Raw genomic sequence first — 18,360 nt, 5'->3', positions numbered from 1 at the left:
CAGTAAGGAATTATAACTGTTGAGAAAAACTGTAAGTCTTGAGATTACAATAACAAGAAATAAATAGGGGTAAGGGAGGTGACTTGGAAAGAGAGAATGTCAATGCCTGTGGATTTCAGTATGTGTATTAAACTTAACATCAAAAACAACAAACTTTTAAAGATGTATTTTTAGAACCCAATAAACAAAACAACATCCTAAAAGCTACTAAGAGAACACAGGTCTTAGAAAAGAACAAATGTGACTCAGTGAAGATTTGACCTGAATTAGCACCATCCACCTAAAACAAGAACAGACTACCCTAAAGGGACTACTTCGGAGTACAGGACCCTCACAACAAAAACTTTACTGATCATGTTCTTAATTTGCTTTTCAAAATGTAACTGGTTGATAAAATCAGCCCCTCAATGTATCTATTACATCACCCAGTATCTTTCACATAACAATATGAAAAATCCCTCTTAAAATTTAGGACCAGAATCATTTTCTCTTCAACATGTGTAATTTATCACAAAATATGTGAACCTTAGGAAAATGACCACCTTGATTTAGTAGCTCTATAGTATATGCATATTTTAAAGTATGTTACATAAGATAAACACACTCTGTCAGTTAAAAAATTAAAAAAAGTAAACTAAGAAATTCATTAAGTTTCATTTGTAGTGGGGAAATTGATCTCTACATAGCTGTTTTTGAGGTAATTTACCTTCTTTTTTTTTCTCCCCCGTAAAGATTGATTTATTTATTTCATATACAGTGTTCTGTCTGCATGTATGCCTGCTCGCCAGAAGAGGGCACCAGATCTCATGATAGATGGTTGTGAGCCACCATGTGGTTCCTGGGAAATGAACTCAGGACCTCTGGAAGAGCAGCAGTGCTCTTAACCTCTCTCTGGCCTCAGTAACTTACCTTCTTAACTACACTTGAGTGTTACAACCATCACTAACTCCAGTCCCAAGGGGATCAGATGCCCTCTTCTGACTTCAGCAGGTACCAGACATGCACATGGTGCACATACATACTACAAACAAATCACTCATACACATAAAAAATATATCCTTAAAAATTCATTTATTTCATTGAGAAAATACATTCTCAAAATCTTTTAACATATTAGTTTGATTAAAAAAAAAACCTTCATGCATGCTTTTAAGTTTAAAATTACTTCAAAATAAATAGCTAAAAATGTTTAAGAACTATTTACACACAACTTTTTCACTATTTCAAAAAGAACAGTTTAAAAAATAAAGTCCTACGCCAGGCGATGGTGGCGCACGCCTTTAATCCCAGCACTCGGGAGGCAGAGCCAGGTGGATCTCTGTGAGTTCGAGGCCAGCCTGGGCTACCAAGTGAATTCCAGGAAAGGCGCAAAGCTACGCAGAGAAACCCTGTCTCGAAAAACCAAAAAAAAAAAAAAATAAATAAAATAAAATAAAAAATAAAGTCCTCACAATGATCATGGCTGACCATAGATGATAAGTATCATATTCCATTTCATAGATTAGGAGGAAATTTACTGGAACTTTTTTTTTAGTATTTATTTTATTTATTTATTGGTGTGTGTGTGTGTGTGTGTGTGTTGTGTTTAAGTACTAAAACCTCAGCAAACTTCAGTTCATCACAGCAAGCCAACTTAGAACTTTACCTACTTATGTTCAAATGGCTACAGAAACACTTTTAATTGTCTTGCATTTAAAAACTTTTTGAATATTCTATTCATTACAAACTTTTTCCTATCATTAAGTCACTATGGTGAAAATTATCTCAAAAGGTGTTAGGCCTTTACGTCATCTCCAAAATGTAAAATTTTAAGTATTTTCTGGACTTTCTACAAAAAATGCACTTTTATTGTTCTTTCCTTTTGTCCCTTCTGCTGTCATTTTCTGTTTCACAGATGATAATAAACTATGATTTTTATATTCAAAACAAGGTAACTGAAATACTATGAGAAATTCTTTAGTATGAATCACATAAAACCTATCTGAATGGGAAATTCTATTTTTATATTAAGTAAGAAGAATTCTATCCTAAGGAACAATATAAGCTCTAATAAGAATGGGAGGTGCGCAGAGAGATGGCTCTGTGGTTAAGAGAAACTGCAGTTCCCAGCACCCACTTGGCAGCTTACTGTCCATAACTACAGTTCCAGGGGATCCAGAACCCTCTTGTGGCTTCTGCCAGCACTAGACACACACAGTTCACTTACATACATGCAGCCAAAATCCTCACGCACATAAAAATAAATAAATCTTTAAAAAAATAATAGGACACGTGATAATTAATCTTAGCTGCCAACTTAATTGAACATGAGATCAACTAAGGTGCACCCTTCTGTGTGGGTCTATAAAGTTATTTCCTGGAGGACTGAGTGGGGAGGAGCCTCCTTCAGGGTAGGGAACACCTTCCCATAGCAGCCCATATGTAAAGAGATCCAGGTGAAAAATAACACTGTGGTTTCCTGCCTGCCTTTACTCCCTACTGGTGAGAATGTCTACCCTATTGCTATCATCCTTTGCTGACATCAGAAGCCAGCTTCTTTAGTCTTCCAACATAGACTGAATAACAGTGGCTCTCCAGGTCTTCAGTGCCGGCCAGTCTCATAAACTGAGAAGCTACCCGAGTCAGAATCTCTAGTGTACAGCCAGCCACTGTTGAACTAACTAGTCCCTATCGTGTATGCCATTCTTTTAACAAACTCCCTTTCTAATATATATTTTATACTATCTGTTCTCCTCTTCTAGAGACTCCTAAGTGATAGAATACAGAAAGAATACTTTGAAGCCAAAAATGCTAGGATGAGTTGAGAATAACAACTTATTTTCTGCTTTATATAAAAAACACATTTAATTAATCCTTAATTAAAATGAACAATGACATTTTATCATAAAGCTAACTTTTATGTTTGTATTTATAAAAACAATGCATAGAAAGTTATTTTGACGGTATACTCATTCCAAACATGAAGCTGACACCTATTTAAAAGTACTGGCTACTATCCCAAGCATAATATGGATAACAGAAGAACACTGATAAACTATTTTCCCTACTTTCCCTTTTAACTCAATTCTGTACTCTAAAATTCCAATCTAATTTGTGACAAGTGACAGTCACAAAAATGAACTATAAAAACATTTATAGTGAAAAGTTTGGGTCACACTGGCCCCTCTACCATTATAAACCCAGTCCCCTCACTCTTCCTTGAATAAGTCTACTGGTTTCTTCTACATTCTTTCAGAGATTCAGCAAGCAGTTCCTTATTAAAATACAGAGGGTTGCAAATATTCCACAAATTCTAAGTGCTTTCCTTCGTATCATTTATTTCAACTCAACATGGCCTGTATTAATGCCTACCTATTCTTTCTCAATGCCTAACACAGCCTTTGATTCCTTAGCAAGGCTTTTAAGTGAGGAGCAGCTTAGGCACAGCAGGACTGTGAACAAAGGCAGAGTCAATGGTTACAACAGACACATAATCAACCCTTGAGCCCTTCCAGGAATGTTCTGGCAGAAGAACTAATTTTTTTCTAAATACCTAGCCTTGTACCTATGATATTTGTTTTATTGTACACTATGGTTCCTTTTATGATATACACAGCATATCTGGCCTCCTTTTTTCAATTAAAGACCCTTGTTAAGACTTTCTGACAGAATGAAGCATAAACCTCAGTTACCACAGGACTTAAGAAAATGAGTTACTACATAATCATTATCTATTATCATAATAATCTATTTGCAAGACTCAAGTATATTAGGTACAAAATATAACCCTTTAAGACATCTAGGCTGAAAGTGGCAGGCTGTGGTCCAAATCCAGGCAACTGTCTTTTTTATTTGGGCTATCAATAGATTTTACATTATTAAGTGGTTAAAAAATAAACACAGTACTTCAATACATGTCAGACCCATCCATTTACACATTGCCTGTGACTGATACACAGCAGAGTTGGGGAGATATAACAGACAGGCACCGGGGAAATCACAGTGCCCATAGTATTTGCTACTGGCTTTTTATAGGAAATCTTGTCAAACCCTCTCTTAAGAAGGCCTGTATAGTTGGCACACTGAGTGAGGGGCTGAACAGAAGACAGTGAAAAAGAAGCTGGATAAAAAGACACTCGGAGATCAGAAGATGTGGATGTCAGCCTAGAAGTGAGAAGGAAGCTACTGAGCTTTAAGTAGGAGAGTGACAATTAGATTTGCATTTTAAAGGTCATTCTGCTGTCATATTCGGAACTAAAAGTGTTAGGAGTGATAAAGCTAGTATAGTAAATAACTTCGGCAAGAAATGAGTACAGCTTGGACTCTGGTGGTCAAACAATGAGGAAAGACTACTTCCAAATGCACATGGTTCAAAGTCTGGTTTAATCACTTCAGTGAGCATTTTTAACTGTGGTGATATATTGTGTACCCCAAAAAAGCTTACCTGGGGATCAAAGGACAGAGCCAGCCACTAAATTAGACATAGAGGTCAGGCAGTGGTGGCACATACCTTTAATCCTATCACTTGGAGGCAGAGATCTATCTAGATCTCTGTGAGTTCAAGGCCACACTAGGCAGTGGTGGTGACACATGCCTTTAATCCCAGGAGGTAATATGGCAGGACACAGAAAGGCATATAAGGTGTGAGGAAACAGGAACTCGCTCTCTTGAGGCTGAAGATTTTGTAGAGGTAAGCTAGTGGCTGGCTGTTCTGCTTCTCTGATCTTTCAGCTTTCACTCCAATATCTGGTTCTGGGTTTTTTATTATAAGACCTTTCAAGATTCATGTTACATTTAATAATCATAATCTCAAAACTACTATGCCAGGAATGCTCTCCAAAAGGAAAGGCTAAGATAAAAATGTCAGCACAGCACTGTACATCTGAAAACTTGGGAATTATTGCAAAATAAATACTTCCAAGTGTCTTTCCAAATGTGATTTATACTTTTGCAAACTGGAAAAGACTATTTTCATTAAATTTATGTTTAAACTATTTAAAGGTAAAAATAATAAAATATAAACTAACATAAAAGCAGAATAAACATAAATAGTCTTTACATACATTTCTATCATACTTTCTTACCCACATGTAGTAAAGAGAAAATAAAGAACATACCTGCTACATTCTAACAATGTAACTTTCAGCCGGCCTTCAGTAAGTGCCCACTGTTGGATATGGATAAGTTCTTCATCTTCTTCAAATCCTTGCAAGGCTTGGTATGGAAAAAACGGCTTAAACCTGACAAAAGTAAAGATAAGTCTAAATTTCTGAATAATAATCATAGTTTAGAGCACAATGAATACCTACCTGTTTAACAAAAGACTCAAGACATTTAATAATGCATTAGCTCTACAAAACCAAAGCATAACACAACTGGAAGCCAATGGTGCCTTCTCTGTATCATCCAGTTGTGGTTTTGTGGATACCCTTACTAACAAGCCCAGGACACTTAGAATACAAAAAAGGAAAACCCAGAGGCATCCAAAAGGCCCTAAAGTTTGAATGAAGACAGATTCTTTGGATTAGATGAGAAGTTCCTACAATACATGATCAAAATTCAGAATGCACGATCATTGGACACAAAATGATAGTGGTTAGTACTTAATAATGAGATAATAATAACAAACAGCAGCAAAGGCAACTACTGAACCTGCTATTTGCTGGCAACTGGTATTGCTTTGTATGAGTTATCTTTAATGCTCACACTCCATACTGGGTGTTACTGAGCACTCCCTTCTCCAGACACTGAAGCTTAGAAAGGTTACTAAAGGTTTGACTCAACCAGAATTCAAGCTAAACTGACTTTATCAAAGCCTAAACTATGAAACATCTCAGCTACCTATGACTTACTGGAGCACTGTGTGGTTATTGTTAATAACCTTTTTTCTTATGGAGATGCCTGGGCTGAGTTATAAATTGTAGGAGTTTAAAAAGAGCAAAACTTTAACTTCAACCACAACTCATACCCCTCCATTAAAGCAAAGGAAAAAGAATGAGAAAAACCTGGCTTGAAGCTCTGCGATGTTCAATCTACGCTAGCCATGACATTTACCTATTCAGAAAATTTTAAGGTTTAAAAGAAAAAAACAAAAAAAAAACAAAACAAATGTACTATGGTTTATCTTGAAGGATGCTGATAGAGGAGGGAAAGTCCTGTTTTCCAGTAAATGTGAATAAAGGGAAAATCTAAAAATAAAAATAAAAGGAACACAGACAATGCTTGCTGCTTTCTACTGGTTTTAAATCAGAACAGAAAGCAGAAAGCCCCCCAGTTTCTCCAAAATATTACATTAATTTGCTTTTGAAGCCATTTGACTCAGACATGTTCCAAATTCTTTGAGACTAAAAAAAAATCACAGGAGTGTGAGTTAAACAGTATATGATATATAGTCTAATTGTATTTATTAATGGCTATAGTGTTTTGCTAAAAATGTTTATGCATAAAATAAGTAATTGTATGCATTCTATTTAAGATATGGATACAAATACAATGAATAGGATAAAGCTGTCATTCAGCAAGCCAGTCAAAAGAATCAACCCCGAGTTTTGTTGATACATACTCATGAGAGACCTGCCCTTTCCTAAACAGAAACCAAAGGGGTGTGGATTGGGGGGTGGGGACAGTAAGGGGTAGAGGAAGGACTGGGAAGAGAGGAGGGAAGGGAAACTGCACCTAGGATGTAAAATTAATTAATTAATTAATTAATTTATTAAAGGAAATAAAATAGTAAAAAAAATAAACAGGGTAAATCTTGGGGGGAAAAAAAGAACATATGGCTTTCAAAACTGTTTAAGACAAAGCCTCCCTACCTGTAAGGAAGCCCAACAACTAAGTAGGCTGCTTCTACTCTGTCTTTGCCTTTCCATTCTACCACCTCCTGCCAAGCTATCAATTAAAAATGTTTGTTTTCCCACTCCGGCTTACAGAAAATTAGCCTTCTTTAGCAAGCTACCCGCACTTCCTCCTACTGTAGAAAACTTAAATACTAATCTTAGGAAGACTAGAATTAAAGGAGACAGTATGAGATCATCTAACCTGCTCCCCAGTAAAATCTTGTGAAAAATTTTTAAAGAAAATTAAAACCAAAACAATGTCTCTGAAATGGTCCTAAGGGCAAATAGTAAATGAAGAAACATCTTTTCAAAAATTCTATAAAAACTTGGTAAGAAAGACAAGTCTGATACTTGAACCAAGATGTTCCCTTTCTCTCAATAAGCTCAGAGAGGCAGATTGTGCTCCAGACTGATACAGCTCCAAGTGAAGGGCTTTGTCTCTAGGAGAGAAGATTGATCAGTGCTCTCACCAAGCCCTCAGCTGCCTGTTACAAGGCTAAGTTCTCGATACTGCAGTAAAGAGGCATGATGACTCTGTTCTTTCATTTGTGGAATGACTTTGTGGGGAGACTCTACGGAGACTCACTGAAGATTCAAGGGTTCAAGGAATATACACCCTATAGACTCCTGAGCTTCTACAGGAGAACCGAAATATTTTAAAAGAGCTGGGAGCATCTTTCCTAGGATCACACAGATATCATGCACCGACCAAAGAAACTACTGCGGAAGGAGTCACACTTTAATTTGATTAGTCTAAAAAACAATTTATACTTCTCAGCACTGTCAGAAGCAACAGACTCATGAGCAGAGGATTCTTAATACTGAAAGGAGACACATTGTCCCACGAAGAATCTAGACAGTAACTAGGAAACAAGCAAACTAAACATGCTGGTACACCCCTACAAACCAAACCTAGTACAAATCTTAAGTTGAAGGTTAACCTGGGCTACATGATAAGATCCTGTTCAAAGATCACATGTGGTAACGAAGTAGAAGGGTGAGTTTATTGAAGTGGTGCAGGACTGGGAGCCGGGAGAGGGTAAACCAAAGCCGAGCATGTGTGAAAATGTCATTAAAACTCCTGTCTCAAAAACAAACAAAGCAGTTACAAGCACTGAACTAAGAGAGACCAGTACCCATGAACTCCTAAGAAGTATTACCTGAAACTTCCAGTTTCTAGCAAAAAAATTACAAAACATTCAAACAAACAGGAAAATATGATCCATCCAGCATGGAAATGAAAATAATAGATAAAAACAAACTGCTTGTGAGAGTTAACAGACTATAGATGTCATTAGTTTAAAACAGTGATATTTATACTGGAAAAAGGCAGAGAGATGGTAAGAAAGGGTATAAATTAAATCACCTATCTTATGAGGTTAAACAGTAGAGAACATTACAGTTGAATCAAAAATAGCTGTGCTATTACTGAAGCTGTGACATTACTACACCACTTAGCAGCTGTTAAAAAGAGAAATAGTTACAAATGGTCACTCCTGGACAAATGGGGTTTAGAGCAGTAACCTGGCAACTTTTGTAAAATCTCTCTGTTTAGGCTGTGGCTCAATGGTAGAGTAGGTCCTGTGTTAAATTCTCAACACCTAAATAAATTCTTCTTTTCTATTCGATTTTTAACTTATATGCATTAACTAAAATGAAGAGAGACAGGACCAAATAGTAGGGGATGTGAAACTGCTGGATTAGACAATTAGAAAATTGTCATTCTCTATTAAATCTGAAAAGACATACAAGCCTATGACTCCGCAATCCTAGCCCAAGTAGTATCTAAAAGAAATGTACACAATGTTCATGAAAAGATGTCTGTAAAACTGTTCATAACAGGCTGGGCGGTGGTGGCGCACGCCTTTAGTCCCAGCACTCGGGAGGCAGAGCCAGGCGGATCTCTGTGAGTTCGAGGCCAGCCTGGGCTACCAAGTGAGTCCCAGGAAAGGCGCAAAGCTACACAGAGAAACCCTGTCTCGAAAAATCAAAAAAAAAAAAAAAACATAGTTCATAACAACACTAAGCAACTGTCCATCATCATTCCACTGAGGCATAATTACAGTCTACAGAAAATAAAATGAACAAACTACAGTTTTATGCACAAAGATTTAATCAAAGAAGCTGGGGGGGGGGTTTACACATAATAAAATTCCATTTATAAAGTTAAAAACCAGGACAAAAAGTCTTAAAAATCAGAAGTCAGGAGAGTGATTACTTTAGGCCAAGCTTCTTCATTTGTTTAATGTTTCTCTCTCTGTCTGTGTGTGTGTGTGTGTGTGTGTGTGTGTGTGTGTGTGTGTGTGTGTGTGTGTTCTTTTGTGCAGGTACACACGTATGGACATCAGGGGGCACCCTTGAGTGTCATCCTCAGTAAGGTTATCCATCTCCTTTGAGACAGTATCTCCAATCGCCTTGAAGCTTACCAATTATGCTTCACTGGCTGGCCAGCAAACCCAAAGATCCTCCTGTCCCAGCACTGAGATTACAAGCATACCACCATGCCCACCATTTTTATCTAGGTTTAGGGGACTGAACTCAGGTCCTCATGCTGTTTTTATGGCTGTTCATCCTGTCAAAATTCTGAGCTAAACTGTCACAATTACAAACTTTTCAGGCCATGAGTTAAATCTTCAATTAATGTCTAAGGACAAGAAACAAGTTTGACTTTAAAATATGTTACTCTAGTATATTAAATATATGTTAAAATATGTAATTTAAATTTTATACCTACAGAAGAAGCTAAGCCTTCTTCTCATATATGGATGACAGAATCTTTTGTAACATCTAAATTATGTTTTTACTCTAAGATGTCTTTTCAGGATTGTTCTGTAAAACACCCTGAATGCCAGCTGGTGACATCTCTATCACATGGCAGCAGTAAAACTGTTTGCAAACACTGTGATCTTTAGAGAGGGTTTACTACAAACCCAGTATAAAAATATGCTGAGGTCTAGAGCTACTCGACTTTAGTCAGCTTGTGTGTTCTTTCCTGGTAATAAATTGACTAGAGTTTTCAGCCCAGTAAAAGGCAAACCTCTAACTATTAGAGCTAGTTTTAAAAAGGTCACAGCCTCTCAATGCAGAGCAAGAATTCTACCTCTAGAAATACCCAGGCAAAGGTAAGCTGAAGACTTGTCAAGGAGGCAAAGTATTGTGAAAAGAACACAAAATTTAAAACAATACAAACAGAGATGGTATGCTTAACTAACTCCATTACGTAACAAAGCATATGATTTCAGTAAGTTTTTTTATCTCCTAATTCTTGTTCAAAAGTGAGGTAAGGTTGTACTCTTTATCCGTGAGAAGATGAGGTTTTTCTTTATTCTAACACTTTCAAAACTGCAAGGTATCATATGAATGTTATATGTTAAACAGAATTCTTCAAGCATCTATGTCACCTCTGAAGTACCTGTCAACACTCTTTAAAAGTCTGCTCCATGTTTATAAAGAACACATTTTGTCTTCTACACCCATACACCAGATTTCAGTGCATGACTATAAGAAAGCACATTTTCCTTAAGAGCAAGTTTTTTTTTTTCTACTACGATAATCAAAACTAGTTAATATGACACTGTCAGTCAACAAATAGGAGAGATGTTTAAACCTTAAACATTATCTGCGGCAAACTCCTCATTTTCTCCAAGGAAGCAAAGGCACTGAAAAATAAAGTGACGGACCTAGACAACTAGCTTACTAGAACTATTGTCACAGCAACTAAGCCTGTCCTACTTCTTATCCAGCTACAATTTATGTGGGAGGCATTGCTCTAGGAGCTTTATGGTGGTATTTTATTTGTACTGAAATGTGATTTTCATTGTATGTTAATAAATAAAGTTGCTTGGGGGTCAGAGCTAATAGCAAGCCATAGCAGAGCTGGGCATTCATGGCACACGCCTTTAATCCCAGCACTTGGTAGAAGAGCTAGGTAGATCTCTGTGTGTTCAGGGATACAGTCAGCATTGGAGACATATGCCTTTAAGACCTGGAGGGCGGTACTTACAGGGAGTGACGAGGCAGTCACGTGTTTGGGTTTACAACCAATGAGAAGGCAAAACAGAAAGACTATTTAAAGACAGACACACTGGAAGTAGCTCTCTTTCGGGGAAGCTAGGAGCACTGCAGGAGGTAAAATTTTAGCTCTGAGCTCTGACCTCTCGGCTTTCTCTTTTACATTGGTACTGTTTCTTATTTTAATAAGACAGTTGGTTACATCTACAGAGCTTTGTCTATATTGTTAACTTTTAATTTTTAACTGTTATGTTTTTAGCCATTCAATTAGAAGAGTATCATGAAAATAAAAACATTTCCAAATACTTATTCTACACAACACTATATGTGAAAGATGGATTTACAAATATCCTATAATGTAAAGGAGAAAATTTGAAACTAAAAAGAACAGATATACAACCAAGTCTGAAAGCAGAGGTGCACCCACACCTAGCAATCTGATGATCTTGCCCACTTTAGGTGGATGATACATTATTCTTACTCTTAATGGCACTGGCAAAAGCTAAGTGTCAGACTAGTGTGCTAACAAAATAACACATACTATATTATTAATCTACTCTTAGGGTAGGTATCTGGGAAGAAGGGGGTAAGAATCAAGAAAAAACAAAAGAGAAGGGGAAAACTTAGGTACAACTCAGTTATCTTTCATTGGGATTTCATGTCAGCTTCATGTGAATGAAGACTAGTTCTCTACTCACTGCTAGCCCTCTCTCTACAGCTACATTCCATATCCATTTTAGCGCTCATAATCCCTATCTTTGTCTTCTCTCTGAATTTTTTCTTAGATTTTCCATGATTCCCATGGCCTTTCTGTTTGCTTGTTTGTTTTAACAAGGCAATTTAAAGTAGTGCTGTTTACTTGTGCTTAGACTTTGGCTCTAATACTTACTAGGTTTGAGACCTTTTAGGCAAGTTCAGCTTTTGAGAGCCCCAGTTTCTTCATTTGTAAAAGACAGTAATAGTGTCCATCTTGTACAAGAATTTTAAGAATTAGATTATAAGTTTCTCATAAAGCATGTGACACAGTGATATGCTCTAGAAATACTTCATATCAAACTTTCTATGTACCTATATTAAAGCTGGTCTTCTATAGACATGTCAGAGAGCAAACTCATCCTCCTGCTCCTCAATGAAGCATTTCAGAACTTCACCATGTATTCAAGATTTTACATACAATCATGGCTAGTTGTCTTCCTTTCACTTTAGATAGCTCTGATTTCAGCACCCATGATTAATTGTTTTAAAACTATACCTTGCATGGTAAGTATCAACTAACAATTGCAAGAGAACAAATCAACATAAGTCAGTATGCTTCCCCACTTTTGTATTCCTAGCTGCTAAATTTTTGCTATTGTTTTCGAGACAGGGTTTCTCTGTGTAGTTTTGGTGCCTGTCCTGAATCTAACTCTGTAGACCAGGCTGGCCTTGAACTCACAGATCTGCCTGGCTCTGCCTCCTGAGTGCTGGGATTAAAGGCGTGCACCACCAATGCCTGGCCTCCTAGCCATTAAATTTTATAACTACATTTATATTTTAAAAATGACTTAAGGAAACCCACAGAGGATTGCTTTATTCATGGACCTTCCTGGTGTGTACTACTGATGGCCAAGTCTATACTTCAAGAAATTATTTAATTTCTCTACATTGATGGAGAAAAAAAGCACTTCTAAATAGTTGAGATACTAAGAACAAGAGTGACAAATACTGCCTTAAGTCCTTCCCTCACTAATCATCTGTATGTTCTCTACCTAGGAGTAGTTTTATCTTCAAATTCTTAATTCTACATAAATATATACATAAATATAATCAAGATTGTGTCTATCTTAGGAATATAGCTCAGTGGTAACTGCTTACCTAGCATGGGCAAGGCTCTGGGTTCCTTTCCCAGGTACTAAAACAAAAAGCAATAAATCAATCAATCTAGAGCTGGTAAGATGGCTTACCAGATAAAGGCACTTGCTGCTAAGCTTGACAAGCCAAGTTCAAACTCTGGGACCCACACAGCAGAATTCCCACAGGTAGTCCTCTGACTTCCATACAGGGAGCCCTGTACATATGTGTCCCTTATAAAATTTATGGTCTAAAATTTTCAGCTTTCACAAAGCAAAAAAGTTGGCAAATCTACACTCCAATTCCTCCAGACCATGTCCCTCCAGCACATATCTTTGAATAAGAGAATACGAAAGTATCAGTTGATACATTCCTAGCACTTCTGTAGATCACACTGTATTTTCACATGTATCCTTGATTCTCACAACTCGTAACAATATAAGGAACTTAGTAAGCCTTATCTTCCATAAGTGGAGACTAAAAAGATGAGACACTCACATATCTTGTTTGCCATTACCCAACAAATGGCACAAAGCTGCAGCAGATCCACCCATTCCTACATGTCTCGCACCATCAACAGGGACTATCAGTACTAAACAGTAACTGAAAATAATGTCTATCTCCAACATTCATCAAAGGTGACTAAGAAAGGAGCAAACAGGAACAGTAGTTCCTTTATATATAGTGAAAATAAACATTAGGTTAAACTAGTGGTTTGCAAACACTTTGTTCTTAGGATTCTCAGATGTATTTTTCAATTACTGAGGACCCCAAAGAGCTGTTGTTTATGGAGATGATATCCATTAATATTCCCATGAGAAATTAAGCTTGCATTCCATTAGCTGTCAGGGTAATGATGTCATATCATCTGACTTTTGGAAAACTCCATTGTAATGGACTAATGGGAAAAGCAAATTACATTTTTTATTATTATGAGTACAGTTTTGACTTGGTAGGGCCTCCTCATAAAGGTCTAGGATAGCCAAAAGAGCACCTCAACTACATTTTGAAAAGAGTTAACTCTTGTGTGTGTGTGTTACCATTTGTGTATAGGTATACATCATTGTGGAAGCCAGAGGTCAATGTTAGTTGTCTTCCTCTATCACATTCCACCTTATCTTTTTTTAAAAATTTTTTCATTTTATTTTATGTGTATGGTTGTTTTGTCTGTATGTATGTCTATGTATCCTGTGCATGTCTCGTGCCTGCAGAGGCCAGAAGAGGGCATCAGATCCCTGGAACTAGAGTTACAGTTGGTTAAAAGCCGCTCTGTGGGTGCTGAGAATCAAACTCAGGTCCTCTGAAAGAACAGGAAGTGGTCTTAACTGCTGAGCCATCTCTCCAGCCTCTCCACCTTATCTTTTGAAACGCAGTTTCTCACTGGATCTGGAACTCAATGATTCAGCAGGGGTGGCTACCTAGTGAGCTCTAAGGATCCACTTTTTCTTGGTCCTATCCACACAGTCTATGACCAAGAGCTGGGATTACAGGTACTTGATACCACACTAAGCTTTTACATGGGTGCTGGGGATCCCAGCTGAAGTCCTCATGCTTGCACTAGACAGGTGCTTTATGAGTTACAACGTTTCTCACTACTAGATTAAAACAAAACTTCAAAAAAGGTACCGTTTTGGTTTATTCCCTTTAACACAAATTATTCTTGGACTGCACAGTATCCTTGGCAAGGCAGTGTTTAAATTTTATTGAATAAACTAAACTCTTGTTGACTATAGAGAGAAAACAACTTAAGGTAAAATTATCACCTCCCAACTGTAGAGAAGACAGGGACAATAAAGTATGAATAGGAAAGTGTAGTCTAGGCACATCAGACATAAAACAAGCCACACTCCAGATAGGAAGGCAGAGAGATATGAACAGAGCAATGAGGAGAAAATCATACTCTAAAGTTATAACTGTTCAGTCTTTTTTTTTTTTAAATAGAAAAAGTTTCTCTGTGTATCCCTGGCTGTCCTGGAACTCACTCTATAGAGCAGGCCGGCCTTGAACTCAGAGAGATCTGCCTGTCTCAAAGTTCTGGGACTAAAAGCGTTATACTACCACTGTCCAGCCAAGTGTCCAGCCTTTTAACTGTTCTCTCTCAAGTAAAAGCAAAATATTTTCTGAAGTATAACGGGTTTTCATATTGCATGTATCTCCATGTCTGTTTGTAATAATCACCTCATTCAAGCCAATTAAACAATACTTGTTTTAAGACTAACAACCCTCCTGTCTGCACTTTGAGAAATCTACCTGAAGTCTATTCTAAGAGAAGATGCAAACTACAAAACAGAGAAGCAATTGCTAAGTCGTATATTCATATAGTTCATTCTTTCAACTTTAAAAACTAGATTTTCATTTTATTTGGTCTCAAAAACAATAAGCAGCATGATTTGTCTTAAGATAAACTAAACCAAGAAATCAATACTAATTATAGAAATAGAACACAAATTCCTTATCTGCTAATCCTACTATTTCAGGACCAGTGGCTGACTTACTTTTAAGAGAAACCTTAAGAGCACAGATATTTCCTAAGCTCCAACAATTATTATCACAGAGTCTGGTTCAATAAATTATCACTGACTTCCAAGACTCTCAGAATTGAGTTCAAATCCTAACTCTGAAGTTATTAAAAATTTCAAGTTTTGAGTAATTTACTCAGCTGTTTTGTTTATTCAGATATTTAAAGCAGTGTTCAGATATTTTACGTAATTTACTTTTTAAAAAGACTGTAACTTAGATGTACTGTTCTTAGAGTTCATTACAAATTAAGATCATCAAAATTTTTCTCTTTATTCATCTCAAAATAATCTGAACTAAATTTAGTTTATACTGTTTACCATATCAATATCAGTAAACAAAAGGAAACCATTTTACTACAAATATTTAGCTGAATTCATCCCATGTCAAAAGTTTGCTACCATGGTCTGCTTAAAAAAACAAAAAGTTGAGCCGGGCGGTGGTGGCGCACGCCTTTAATCCCAGCACTCGGGAGGCAGAGCCAGGCGGATCGCTGTGAGTTCGAGGCCAGCCTGGGCTACCAAGTGAGCTCCAGGAAAGGCGCAAAGCTACACAGACAAACCCTGTCTCGAAAAACCAAAAAAAAAAAAAAAAAAAAAAAAGACATTAAGAATTATTAATCTTGGGCCAGGCGTTGGTGGCGCACGCCTTTAGTCCCAGCACTCGGGAGGCAGAGCCAGGCGGATCGCTGTGAGTTCGAGGCCAGCCTGGGCTACCAAGTGAGCTCCAGGAAAGGCGCAAAGCTACACAGAGAAACCCTGTCTCGAAAAATCAAAAAAAAAAAAAAAAGAATTATTAATCTTGGCCAGTCGGTGGTGGCACATGCCTTTAATCAAAGCACTTGTGAAGCAGAGGCAGGCGGATCTCTGTGAGTTCCAGGACAGTCAGACACACAGAGAAACCTTGTCTTGAAAAACCAAAAAAGAATTAATAATCTTAAACCAATTATGGTACACATTTTTAATCCCAGCACTTGGGAGGCAGAAGCAGGTGGATCTCTGAGTTCAAGGTCAGCTGCCTGATGTACCAAGTTCTAGGATAGCCAAAGCTACACACAGAAACCATGCCTTGAAAAATCAACAAATAATAATCTTTCAAGATACTCAAGTGCTAAATTTTACAGAAAAAGTATATATTCAATAATAGTGAGAACAAAAGATTTTCAATGCCTTCTAAAAATGTTCATACAACCATATGAGAATACCTTACTCTAGCAAATTACAGAGAACAGAAAGACCTGAATGAGTTACATTACCAAATGACTAAAGTAGTAAGACTGTATGTAGTCAGCAACTATAACCATCCTTCATACTGAGTGTTATTGTACCTAATAGGTATGAAAAACTATTGTGGAGAATGGAAGAGGGAAATGGCTTGTTGCAGGAGAATTGTCCACATAGCCAATCCACGGTGCCAATAAAGCAACTTCAATCTAGGACAGAGTCAGGAATTGGATAACTGGGATTAGCCATAAAGTTCTTGGAGGACTTTGCAGGCTAGAGAGGACAGGAGGAGTTGGGAAATTTTCTGGGGTTGGAGGTTCCAGAGAACATGGAGAGAGGGTAGCCAGATTGGTCAGCCCATCTCTCTGCTTTCCTTGGATTTTTTAGGTCTTTAGCTCAATTTCTGATTCCCGAGGTTTTATTACACTAGAACAAATTAGGTAATCATTTCATCAGGCAGCTATAATGGCTCAATGGTTAAAACACTTGCCAGGCAAGGCTAAGGACCTAAGTTTGGAACCCTAGCACTTACATGAAGCTGGACGCAGTGGCATCTGTCTATAATCCCAGTGTTCCTATGGAGAGATGGGAGGTGCAGACAAGAGAATCACTGGGAGCTTGCAGGCCAGCTGGCTTGGCAAACAAGAGTGTATCTCAAAACGAAGTGGAAGGTGACGATAGTATGGATGTTGTCCTCTGACCTCCATGTACCCACCATGGCACACACGCATGCGCACACACGCGCACACATGCACGCACGCACGCACACACACGCATGGACAGAGGGGGGTAGGGGGAGGGAGGAGGAGGCACAGTGTCACACAGAGAGACAGACAGACTTTAAGAAACACATTTGTGAATCAGACAAAACACTGCATACAACACAAACACCACACACGATTTGCTAAATACTTATGTCTGCCTGCAACACTTGTTTAAGAACAAGAATACAAGTTCATTTTCAAGATGTAGACTCCTGGTCCTTAATACTACAATCCCCCACCCCCGCCTCTCTTTCTCATCTCTCTCCTCCCTCTTTCATTTTCAGCTACCAAACAGAAATGATTAGCTCATTACTGCTACCTAAGACCTTGGTTTGCCTGTTTTTTGAGACAGGGTCTCATGTAGCCTAGGCTTACTATGTAGCCAAGGATGATTTCCTCCTCCATTTCCCAAATTCTAGGAATATAGACGTGTGCCATGGAGTTTCCAGCAAAAATTTGTAGTCACACATTGTAGGTTGTAGAGGTAGCTATAGAGTTGACTCTAGGAGCAACGTCATTCCTAAGTCACAACTGCCTGTTTAACTGGCACATATCTTAGCAATGACCCAAGTAAATACAGTAAGTACTTGTGGGGCTTTGGATGAGAATGGCCATGGGCTCATATTTTGAATACTTTGGTTTTCCAGTTGGTAGAACTGCTTGGGAAAGATTAGGAGGTGTGACCTTGTTGGAGTATGTGCTCTGAGTCTTATGATTGTGTCACAAGATGTGAGGTCTCAGCTACTGCTTCAGAGTTATTCATGCCATGCTCCCTGCCATGATGGTCACGGACTCTAATAAGCCTTTGGATATGGTGTCTTATCGTAGCAATAGAAAAGTAACTAAGACAGTACTTAATGCAAAAACAATAAAGCTTCCTCAATTATTTTTACTACAGTAACCACAGCATTTTTAAGTATACAACAACAAGAACTAATTATGCTGGGGAGAGATAAGTTTCTAGTTCTTTTACTAAAGGAAATCAGAGCCCAGCTATTTCCATATCCCACTCACCATAAAATCAGCTTCATTCTTCCTACAATACATGAAGAATTCATGATGCCCAATGTGCTGACTACAGAATAAAGAGAAATGTGTTCTAAAACATTCTGCTGATTTCACAAAAGTTGGCAATTACACACTAGACTAATGAAAATAAATTTTACTGTTATTCTATATCAGCTCAGGGAAAAATAATCT

General features: G+C 37.7%; 1 protein-coding gene across 1 annotated transcript in view; it reads right to left on the bottom strand.

Annotated features, from left to right (window-relative positions):
- Window positions 1–18,360, bottom strand: part of Pdzd8 (PDZ domain containing 8) — a 72,395-nt gene that overhangs the window by 41,884 nt on the left and 12,151 nt on the right. The window contains exon 2 of the mRNA XM_028881002.1: window positions 5,097–5,219. Coding sequence (XP_028736835.1) covers window positions 5,097–5,219 — 123 coding nt within the window. The remainder of the gene's footprint in view (window positions 1–5,096; window positions 5,220–18,360) is intronic.

This window comes from Peromyscus leucopus, chromosome 1 (assembly GCF_004664715.2).
Source record: "Peromyscus leucopus breed LL Stock chromosome 1, UCI_PerLeu_2.1, whole genome shotgun sequence".
Taxonomy (NCBI): domain Eukaryota; kingdom Metazoa; phylum Chordata; class Mammalia; order Rodentia; family Cricetidae; genus Peromyscus; species Peromyscus leucopus.
Note: the sequence above shows the minus strand (reverse complement) of the source record. Positions and strands in the feature narration are given on the sequence as shown.